Source organism: Oreochromis niloticus, linkage group LG4 (assembly GCF_001858045.2).
Source record: "Oreochromis niloticus isolate F11D_XX linkage group LG4, O_niloticus_UMD_NMBU, whole genome shotgun sequence".
Classification (NCBI taxonomy): Eukaryota; Metazoa; Chordata; class Actinopteri; order Cichliformes; family Cichlidae; genus Oreochromis; species Oreochromis niloticus.
Genome location: NC_031969.2, coordinates 32,234,005 through 32,246,076, shown reverse-complemented (window position 1 = coordinate 32,246,076; position 12,072 = coordinate 32,234,005). Strand labels below are relative to the sequence as shown.

The following is a 12,072-nucleotide window of genomic DNA, read 5'->3' as shown; positions in this document are numbered from 1 at the left end:
CTAGTAATGTAACTAAGTTACTAATTTAAAGTAACTTACCCAACACTGCTTCTGAATAACTTAAATAACATATACAGCTGTTTGAAGTCAGGGTTTTGGAATCTGCAGTCATTTGGAAATGCTCCAACAGAAACCAGCTGTAGTCAATCGTAACCACTAATGCGTTAATAATTCTTGTTGAATTAAAAGACATTGTAGAATCTTCAGCACTACTTATTAAAATATTTGAGAGAATATATGAATGAAATGACACAGTGTAATATAGCATGAGTTGTTGTTGATGATGACTTTTCTTTATTATGTTCTGTTACGTTAAACTCTAGAACAGAAAGATGGCGTACTTTCTTTGTCACATGACTGTCAGGTCTGGCATTTCTGAAATCAAAATGATTTATCAGGCATAGAGAAGGATGGAGCAGATATTTTTACTAGGTCGCAAAACACATTAATCTGAAGTTATGTCAGTAATACTGATGCAAATTTTGATCAATAAAGTATCAGATTTCATACAACCGTATGGGTGGCATTCACTGACTGCACACGTTTTCCTGTGGGTGAACATTATAGCTACAGCTCACGAGTGGCGACCTCTACATCTCCGTTTATTTCCAGCTCTCCGCTGTCCCAGTCAAAAACATTTCCTCTTGGTTCTCTCTTCCCTGCAAACATGCATATGATTGCACTATCTGGTAGAACAGTGTCCCACATGTTCACATCACAGATCTCACCAACAAAACTCTGCTTCTTATCAAAAGAACCCAGGAAAGAATCCGCATCTTGTCCCAGGATAACCCTGCCTCCTGGGCTGACAGTGTGATCCTTCTTGTAGATTTTGGATAAGCTCCTCTTTCCATCCAGGAAGAGGGCAGCTAAACCTGAAGTGGAATCCCAGGTGACACACAGGTGGGTAATCAGGGCTCCGAGGTCAGGGACTTTAAATAAAACACCATCCCCAGCCAGGTAAAAGGACAGTCTGCACACAAACAAACAATATGCATTTTTAATCATTACTACACACAACTGACAGGCAGTTTAATGAAAAATCACCCCCCCTCCCCACACAGAATCAGCTGATTGTTTTCCACAATAACTTCAACATGCTTAAAAAAGCACATAGAGGTGGGTCATATTTTTGCTCTACTTTTTCTCATAGATTCATACGTACAGGAGAAATCCAACTTTAGTTCTCAGGGCTGTAAAACACATTTTAATACATTCTTTTGGCACCAAACATCAAACCAGTTTTATACTCCAGCTGTCACAGTCTCAAGGCAAAATCTTGTTATTGTTTACCAGGATGTTTTCTATAACCATCTTTCACCATCAGTGTCTTGGGATATATCATAGACTTATATGTGAAAAGCCCACAAAGTAGATAATTTTGGCCTTAAGATGTCCTACCTTCCATCCACTTCACGCCACACATTCAGCTCATCGTAGCTTCCAGTCCGGTATGCAAAGAGGATGATCTCTCGTTTGCCGCTGAGCTCCGTGGCGACTCGCATGCACAGAGTGAACGCAGTCAGGTTCATCGGCCTTTGAGGGATCATCTCAACATAACTGGTGCTCGTTGCAGTGGGGAAAACCAGGGTCTTAATGGTAACACTCCCTGAGAGGCAGGAAAATTCTTTTTTTTTTTTTTAAATGAAACTTTGAAAAAAGAAAAAACAAAAACAACAACCCCAAAACAAATTTGGCATAAAATTGAGTTTTTATGCATAAAATTATGTTTCACTTTTGTAATTTTTGAGTTCTGAGTTCTTAAAAATGAAGGTTATTAAAATGCCATGTTTTCTGTCACTGAAAGCTTAAATTACAAGTAAATGCATTTTATGAAAACAATGAAAAGCATAAAATATAACATTTAAATAAATAATAAAATCATGAAAAACATGCACAAGTATACACAAACAAGCAACATGGAGAGGTTACAGTTACCGGCCACTGCTGTGGAGACGACGATGAGAAAAAGGGTGACCGCTGGACTCATTTTATCTCCCAGATCTGCAGAAAATCAGACTCCTATTCCTTTTAATGTGTTAATACAATCTTAATTTATACACAGCAATGATTATTAAAATGTTATATGAACTTGCAGACTAAAACGAAGCTGTATACGTACTGTACTGCTGAGAATGCCCCTCTACTGACAGTCAGCTGGGTGGTTTTATGACCCACTTCTTCAAACACCCCACCTCAGAATCCTGTTGTGGAAATGACATAAACAGTGAGTAAAATTTGATCGAATTACGGTTCAGAGGGCAGACAAAATGAACTGTTGACTTAGGGAAAAGCAACTTAACACAACTCCAGCCTTTTTGAGTCAGTATTAATGCTTATGAGGATCTTTGAGTTTTATTTAGAGACTTTAAGAGGAGCTACTTGGAGCAGTGAAAACAAGCGGTTAACCGAAGGGTTAGTTTAAGAAAGCTGCTTTGGTGTACAGGTACATTCCAGAAAGTGGACGGCATAATGAAAGAGGAGGACTACCTCTAAATTATTCAAATTCATCTCATGTCAACAGCTAAACGGTTGAAACTGGACACATTTGGCATCGGTGGACACACAGTGGACTCTGTACTTGTCAGTGATGTGTTGAAAAGTCTTCAGTTGATCCAAAATGCTGTAACAGCTGACAGGGACTAGAAAGAGAGAGCACATTTATCCTGTATTGGGTTCTCTTCATTGGCTCCCTGTTAAACCCAGAATCAAATTCAAAATCCTGCACATACAGGCCTTGAGTAATTGATAATGAATAGAGCTTATCACTCTCAGACTACTAGTTTATTTGCAGTTTTTTCTCTTAAAAGGTAGTTTTTCCTTTCCACAAGTTCTTGCTCAATGGGTTTTTTCTTTGTTTTGTTTTTTTTAATTTGGGGGTTTTCTACGGTGGCCCTGAGAGGCCAAACGGACTGCAACTTAACAAAACACCAGCAATATGAAAAACGCTGCAAAAGCACTCAAAACACAACGGAAATAGGAAAAACGGAAATAGGAAAAAACTGATTTCCAAAAGCACAAGGGAAGTGTTTCTGGGGAGACAATAACACGACGGACCAGTTGCAGGAACCAAAACATGCGAGTTAAGTATGTTTTAATCTCATGATTCATATAACACTGATGACGGATTTTTAGGCTAATAGTTAGGCTAACACACTTACCTCTCATCTTTTCTTTCCTCATAAAACCGACAGATCCTCCACTTCTTTTAAATGTCTCTCAGCGCAATGCTCAGCATATTTTGGTTCCTGCAACTAGTCCGTCTGGTTATTGTCTCCCCAGAAACACTTCCCCTGTGCCCCAAACTCACTATTTTTGCAGTCTGAAATATTGAAAATTGACGATCTAGTGACATTCCAAACAGCACAAATTCTATTCAAAGCAAAAAATAAAGAACTGCCAGGAAATATTCAGAGTATGGTTTTTTTTGAAAGAAGGAAGCTATAATTTAAGGGGTTTTTGTAACTTCAAAACAGGGGAGGTCCGTACTACAAGAAAAAGCTTTTGTGTTTCTGTTCATGGAGTGAAACTGTGGAACAGTCTGAATATGGAATTAAAGCAATGTCCAAACATAAAACAGTTCAAAAAGAGTTATAAAAATATGATCTTCTCGAACTATAAAGAAAAGGAAAATATTGAAATTAAGTGAATGTCTCTATTTAAAAAAAATAAAAAAAAATAAAAAACAATTCATGATGTTATATTATAGTATATAGTATATTAGAAATCTGTTCACTATATTTTATTACAAATTATATCAGTAAGGAAGCTGACTAAATATTAACTGATAATTTATGGCAAAGGGGTGGGATTAAATAAGTGTTTACTTCTTCCCACTCCCCTTCAACATGTAAATTTATCAGAACGGCAGCTATATTGAAATGTATTGATTTTCTTGTGTAGTATTTTTTTCTCTCTCTCTTCTTTTCTTTTCTAAATGTACCTGTATATTGTTTACATGTTTGAAATAAATTACCAATCAGAATCAAATCAGAAAGTTTTAGCTCTGCAGAAATGAAAATTCAAGCTCTACATGCATTCTCATGCAGATTATGCATAAGAATAAGTTGCACTTGTACTTTTTTCCTCAGACGATCCAACCTCTGTTCCCACTTATGAGCTGTAGCTTCTGGATGTCTTGAAACTTTCTAGAACTGTTTGTTTCTATTTATCATCCATTGCTCTAAAACACTGAGAGCACATCAGAAACCTTAGCATCATTTTTAACAGGGTCTTAATTTTTTATAATCATATTATAAATGTCACCAGAACTGTGTTCAACCAATTAAAAAATATAACAAGTGTTAGAAAATTCTAATCTCATACTGACTGATTTTCCAAATCATCAGAAAGACAACTTCAGCTCATTCAGAATGCAGCAGCTAGAGTCCTTACATGTACTTGGAAGTTAGAGCATATTGCCCCAGTACTGAAGTCACTTCAGTACAAGTAGCTTTACCGTGACCAAAACTCAACCATGTGGCTGTGTCTCAATTCAGGGGCTGCATCATTCGGAGGCTGCATTTGAAGGCCGATTACGTCACAGCGACGCGACGAAGGCTGCTCCAAAGGCGGTTGACAAATGCGTCAGGTGTGCTGACCCAGGGTGAGATCTAAAACCTGCAGGACACCAACCCTCGAGGCCTGGATTTCCCCACCCCTGCATTAAGCCCTGCAGCATCTCCCAAATAATAAAGCCCCAGGTCCAGGTGGTTTTCCAGGAGAGTTTCAGAAAGAATTTTGGCCTACGCTAGCGCCTACTTCTTTCACAATGGTGTTATGGACCTGGCCATATTTTCTTTCAGTGTCAGTATGTCTGGACTGTGTTGCATATGTGTGTTCTGTGCCTTAAGAGTCTCTGCAGGTCCTCCTCCTTATTGGGAAGCAGTTCTGGGCTGGCATTGACCCGGTAGCTGCTGATTGGCGCCCACTATCAATGATTGATCTTGTGTGTGAATTCTGAGAACAATTAGGTTTTGTATATGCTGTGGCGTGTCCAGCGGGGTGGCCTGGGGGGGCACAGGCCACCCCCCCAACCAGACTGGCCACCCCAGGTGCCACCCCGAAGCCAAAACAATAAAATCCAATGAAATATCAAATGTACGATTATGTTTTCACAGTGAAGCTCAGATATCCGAGTGTAAGTGAATGCAGCATCGCCTTCTGCGCTATGAGCATCATGTTAGCAAAGGTAGGAGAGCCAAGCACGAAAGACAGCATCACAGAAAACAGTTTTTCGGCGAAAGATTAACAGTTTAACGTAGCTGGACTGGCCATCGAGCATGGCGGAGCTTCCACGGCGGCTAGCAGGTGGATGAGGGAAGGGTAGGCAGGAGGAGGAGAGACCCGAGGCGGCTGCTGCTCCGAGTGTCAGGTGAACTGAACTTCAGGTAAGAAGTTATGACCTGGAGTCTATCTGGGTCAGACCAAGTTTAGGTGGAGTTTATTTTCGTTGTGCTGACTTTTTACACTCAGTTACAATAACTAGTACTGCGTACTAGCTAGCATGACAGAGTTTCTATACAGCTGGGTGGGTGCTGTGATGTTACTGATGGTGAACTTTATTTTATTCATAAGTTTAGTTTGTAGAGTTGCCAACGGCTCCTTAAAAAATGGAATGGTCCCTCATTCAGAGAAAATATTACAGGTTTTGTATTGAGCTGAGAAGAGACGCAGTTTGTCCCGGACTTTAACTATAATGAAAAAGACACAAAGCTGGAGTTATTCTGTGTCTTTGCTGCACAGCTTCCTCTTCTTCTCTCATTCTCTCCCCTCTCTCTCCTGTTGCTACTTCTATCATGAAACTGATCAATGATCAGCTGATCGGCTTTTCTCTCTTGTTTGTTTATCGCCCACTTTGCACCAGAAAGAGGAAACTGCTGGATGTCGCGTTAAACAACAGCAGCACGTTTAAGCTTGATCAGCTGTTGTTAGAATTTATTTAATATTAATTTCTAGTATCAGCTGATGTTTGCTGGAGCCACAGCTGTAAAAGCTGCTGGTCATGATGTCGGTTTGGATATGTGGTGAGAGGGAAACATGCAGATGAAACCAGGAGATGTCCTTACTGAATCATCAGAGCTGAACAGCTGATGGAGAAACAGGTTTACCTTTTAGGTGACATGAATGAGTTGAAGTTATGAACTGTTTCTGAGAGACAAATAACACCAGGATCCTTTTTTTTATGTAGCTGACAGCTGGTAACTGTGCAGGGGCGGGTCTAGCAAAGTTATGCCAGGGGGCCAGGTAGGGCATTAACAGGGAAAGGGGGCCACAAGGAAATACTTTTCTTACTTACTCTCATTTAAAATATCTCGCTTTTATTAAATAACTATCTGAATCTTGCGAACAAAGTTTTTATCTGACGTAAAATTGATAGAAATCATACATAAACCAACAAGACAGTGTACATCACTGTCACAACAGCGTTTGTTTTCATTCAAAGGCTTTATGGCTTTAATACCTGGTGGGCCGGTCTCTGGTCAAAATGCCCAATTTTTTGTCCCAGTCCAGCCCTGCAGGTTAATACTGGCAGTTTCACCATGCCAGCTGACTGTATTTCATCATCAGCCAGTGTTGTTCTTTATACATCAATATTACCAAAGTTTACCATAAGGCAGCATAGAAAGTATTTACTTGCTTTCAGGTTTCATTCAAATGTTAGTCTTTTCATTTGTTTCCCCACTTTTTTCCTGTTTCAAAATCAAACACCAGTTTGTGAGAAGATTATCTTCTTTTTTTAATAGGCAGATAAAGTTTTGCATTGGCTAATTTGCCAATTGTATGTTAAAAATGTTTGTATTTTAATATTCAAAAATGTTTTTGCCCAAAACATATGTGCCCTATATGTCAGTAAAAATACTATGCAAATATTGCTGTCCTTGAATGCTGAGTAAACACTGACAAAGCACTGATTGTATCTCTTGTACTTCACCAACGCAGTATCTAAAAACTTTGCACCGTAGTGGTTAAAATCTCATTCTAATAAGAGTCAAAAGCAAATTCAGTTATTAGGTTTACAGGGTTATTGAATGATGGTTAACTGTTGGTAGAATTTTTTTTAACATTATCTGCCAATTACATCTGCCACCCTTCTCCAAATCTGTGCCCCTACCTGGCCCCCCCAACAAAAATTTTCTAGACACGCCACTGTGTATATAGTGTTATAAATATTCTTGTCCATGTGTAAATAAGCACTGAAGTAGAAGGGGTGAACTGTCTATTTATTTTCGTACATTTTCTCTTGTTTTATAAAATTAAGGCATCAGGGGTAGTGCTTGTCTTTTCTTTGGTTTTGTTCATGCAGGGATTTGGTAGCACTTTTTTGAGTAGCATGCTTTCTTTGTTACTTTGGCCTTTGTTCACCCTTGAGTATATGCTTTAAGTTTTGGTGTTACTGGTAGCAATAAACCTTACCTTTAAGGGGGACACCCTTTTTAACCCTCATGTTGTACTCCTGTACACCTAGACCGGGATGTAACAAATGGTCACTCAGAGTCTGATTGTTCTGAATTTATCTCCAAACATGAATCTGTCATCATTAGTCTACTTCTTAAACCAGGCAAAAATCCCATCCAGCTATCGCTCAGTTTCTCTTATAAATGTAGACCTTAAAATACTTTGCAAGACCTTTGCAGAAGATAAAAAAAATAACTCCATTTAGAACATACAGGTTTTATCAATGATCGACACTCAGCCACGGGAGCTGGGAACAAAGAGAATGAAGAGAGCATGCACTGCGGACTATTTGCACCATTGTTGTTATTTCACTGTAAATAAACGCACTGTCTTCAACACAGGAAGTCCTGCGTTTGGGTTCTGCTTTTACCGACCTGACAGAATGATCCAGCCAGAAAAGGACCCAGCAAGCTCTGTCGCTTGACAAACTGGATTGGTATGAAAAGATGCTTCAGGATTTTTCTAAAGAGCAGAGTGAGCGCTCTTCTTCAGTGTATCACTGAGATCGAAGGTATGCTGCAGTCTGTGTGCCCTCCAGCTATTTCTCCAGCTTCTCCTGTTCCTTCTTCCCATTGCTGTCATTCGGTATAGCTACTTCTAACACTACAGCTGTAGTGATAGACGAGAGATTGACTGACCCTCTGTGGATACTTGGTGGTTGCGGCTTTTCTAGCAGCCTCTGCATGGTTCCCGTTTGCCTGCGGGAGTCCCAGGTAATGTCCTTCTGGTAGTTCAATCTCCTCAGTTGATGTCTCATTCACTCTTGGCATACAGCTTGATGTCATCCATGTATCTGATGATTGCTCCATTCTTTAGTTGGTATCTGTAGCCAGTCTTGTCAGTGATCTAACTGAAGCGATTCAGGGGGCTGTCTCCATTGTTCCCAGTAACAGACAGATTTTTAGAAAGCAAACATCTGGGGGTGCCCACACCTTCGGGGGTGGGGTGCCCTCGGCCTCTCGGCCCGGGGCTCGGTCACTCAGGCACAGCTGGCTGCCGGCGGAGCTCCCGGGCACGTCACTGCAACCCCCCCGGCTTCTGCTCCGCGGCTGCTGAGTGACCCCTCATCTGGGACTCTCCTCAGCTCTTTCTGGGATAGTGACGCAGCTGCCCCTCTGTTGGTCTTCCTTGGTCTCTTGTGTTCTGAGGGTCTCTGGATGTCTGGAGTCTTGATCTCCTCCATACCTGCTTCACACACACAAACTACACCCTTTTTGGCTCCTACCTCAAAGCACACTGTGCGCTGTCGATCTTACGTGCTGCACAATAATGTTTAATATTTAGTATTTACTGTTATATTCACATAGATCATCATGATGTTGTTTATTATGTTGCTCTTTTTTTTTCTTCTGCTTGTTTTCTCTTTTTTCTTTCTCAACAGGTGATCCAGGTGATTGATAGATGTAGTTTTTGTCTGCGTATTTTGTTGGTTTTTGTTTTTTGCCCTTTATCCCCGTCCATCTTCCCCGCTGTTTTTCTTTCCCTCTTTCTTTCTCCCTTTTCCTTTCCCCAGTCAAGTCTGTCCCATATTTAGCAAGTGAAAATAAAATAAAACAAACAATAAAAGGTGAATCAAATAGACCATTACGGCAAGGCTGGGATGGTCCATTTGGTAAAGTAAATCCGTTGGGCATCTTTCTTCGCCTTTAGACAATAATTCTGATGGCAAAAGAGCCAAATGGGACCAAAAAAAAAAAAAGAAAAGAAAAAGAAAGTAAACATCTGTTAAGCAAAAAATAAACATGTTTCAAGGTTAGATGTTAAAGAAATTGTCACTTACAGCAGCAAAAGTTTCAGGTCAACACCAGTGTTGGGACTAACGCGTTATTAAGTAACGCGTTACAGTAACTACGTTATTATTGTGGTAACGAGCACGGTAACTAGTTATTATGCCAAAACCAGGAACGCGTTACTCGTTACTGGGATTTAGATAGGCTCGTTACTCGTTACTTCGTGTGGTGGATATCGCGGAGCTTCCACAGATTCAGTAACATTAGCAAGTGGTGGAGGCCAGCAGGTGGATGAAGGAAAAGGGAGGCAAGAGGAGAGACCCGAAGCGGCCGCCGGTCCGAGTGTCAGGTGAACTGAACTTCAGGTAAGAAGTTATGACCTGCAGTCTATCGGAGTCAGATATAAACCAAGTTTAGGTGGAGTTTATTTTCGGTATGCTGACATTTTCGTACTGCGTGCTAGCTAGCATGACGGAGTTTCTATACAGCTGGGTGGGTGCTATGTTACTGATGTTGAACTTTATTTTGTTCATACGGTTAATTATTAGAGTTGCCAACCGTCCCCTAAAAAATTTAAAGTAACTTACCCAACACTGGTCAACACACACACAGAAACACACATGATAAAACAAATATCAAACTATTAAAATATTAAACATATACAATTCCATAGAAGACAAAAAACATTATAATAAGATTAATGCACACAAGACTGAAATTCTGAGCAAGGATTCAGGGACAAAGCTTCTCCTCGGTAAATCCCGCACTTGATGGTGACATGTGCTACAGGCTTGAAGTTGGCCTCTAGTGTTGTTCACCACGTCCCCACTGAGTTCCTGATGAAGGCTCCAAGTGTCCTGTTGATCTTGTACAATTCTAGGTATTCCAGGATCCACGTGTGGAGCATCGAGTCATAGGCCTTCATGTAATCAGTCCAGGTGGTGCACAGGTTGGTGCACAGGTCGGTCAGTCTGGTCTTGCAGCCCAGTGGTAAGTGGAGTTAATTTAGAATTAACGCTACCTGGCCACACGTTTGGCTTAGTGGGTGAGCAGGCAATCTACTGCAGAAAGCAGCAGCCCCCTGCTGACCTTTAGGAAGAAAAACACATTACACACAAATGTATTGGCTTCTTTTCTTGGGAGACACTTTAGAAATTCTGAGCAGAAATCCACTGAAGAACAGTTGAGGTGGGAACTTGAGCCAAAGTTCAACACTGGCGCTCACTGCAGTTTTAGCTGTGTTGTCATGGTAAACATGGAGGAGTGAGAGAATGATTATTCTCTGGGCTGAGCTGTTAATTCATATATAATGTTGTTAAAGTGCACAAATGCATAATAGAAATATAATTGCACAAAATAAAGTGTTTTAAATTTTATCTTGAAGTCGTTTTTCCAAATATTTTGAATAGTTTGTTCGGATTTCGCCTGTCATTTCCAGGTTAAAGCTCTCTCCTGTTTCATTTCAAAAGGGTGTACATGAATTAACTGCCAGGGTGAATTGCCAAATGGCATCAACTGGCAAGACTTGCTTCCTGATGCCCTGTACAAGGACTTTGATTGGTAGCTTGAAGTGGGCTGCATTATTTACTGGCAGGACTGGATCATATCACATGTCAAATGGGCAAACAAACCAAAATAGGGATGAATGCCACTGTTTCCAGCAACAGACAGTAACAGACAGATTTGTAGAAAGCAAACATCTGTTGAGCAAAAAATAAACATGTTTCAAGGTTAGATGTTAAAGAAATTGTCACGTACAGCAGCAAAAGTTTGAGGTCAACACACACAGAAACACACATGATAACACAAATATCAAACTATTAAAATATTAAACATATAAAATTCCATGGAAGACAAAACAAAATTATAATAAGATTAATGCACACAGGACTGAGTAGTCAAAATCCAGCTTTTCAGGTCGTGAAAGAAGTTATGATGATCTGTTCAAATTTTTACATTTTTGGAAGCATATTCTAGGCTTTAATTACTTCATAGAAGAAAGCTGATTGTCACGATCAATACAGAACAAACATATTTGTTCTGTGTTGCAAAAGAGCTTTTTCCAGTTGAGACAAATAGCAAAGCTGAAGCCAGTTTTGTCAAGACGTGACATGGAGAAGGTAATACATGCTTTTATTTCAACTCGGCTTGACTATTGTAATGCACTTTATGTTGGAGTCGGCCAAACATCTATTGCACGTCTTCAGCTCATTCAAAATGCTGCTGCCTGCCTCTTAACTGGTACCTGCAGGCATGAACATGTAACACCTATCCTGTCCTCTCTTCATTGGCTTCCTGTTCATGACAGAATTAATTTTAAAATCCTAACGCTGGTTTAGAAATGCCTAAATGATCTTGCTCTCCCATACCTTTCCGAGTTACTTCAGCCATATATTCCTTCGCGGACCCTCAGATCAGATGAGCTGCTGTTGGTTGTCCCAAAATCTAGGCTAAAGCGTAGAGGAGAATGAGCCTTTTCAATTATGGCTCCCAGACTTTGGAATATGCTGCCTTTAAATATTAGACAGGCATCTTCATTCCAGTTTTCAAGTCACTTTTGAAAACTCACCTTTTTTCGATAGCGTTTAGACTGGTGTGAGTTGATATGTTTATTAGAGTTGGATGTCTCAAGACCCTTCTTGGTCTTGAGACCGGTCTCGAGACCACTTTTACATGGTCTCGGTCTTGTCTTGGTCTCGCTGTCTCAGTCTTGTTGTCTCAGATCAACATAGTGGTCGGGAGATTTGGAGTCAACAGTATCCATGACACACAACGTAACGTTCGATAATGTGTCATGCGCAAAGCATCAGCTCTAAGAGCCGTGCTTAGAGAGCGCTTTGTAATGAATCAGAAGTGTCGACTCCCATTGAGCGAGAGCCGGCTC

The 12,072-nt window shown here is 40.4% G+C and overlaps 1 protein-coding gene across 1 annotated transcript; it reads right to left on the bottom strand.

The window, feature by feature from the left end:
* Positions 1-270: 270 nt before the first annotated feature.
* Positions 271-2,129, bottom strand: LOC100702705 (pentraxin fusion protein). The gene is made up of 3 exons (XM_013269899.2): positions 1,939-2,129; positions 1,402-1,609; positions 271-973 (listed from the first exon to the last, which is right to left on the bottom strand). The coding sequence occupies exons 1-3, from the start codon at positions 1,988-1,990 to the stop codon at positions 568-570; spliced, it is 666 nt and encodes a 221-aa protein (XP_013125353.1). The 5' UTR covers positions 1,991-2,129; the 3' UTR covers positions 271-567.
* Between the last annotated feature and the right edge of the window lie 9,943 nt (positions 2,130-12,072).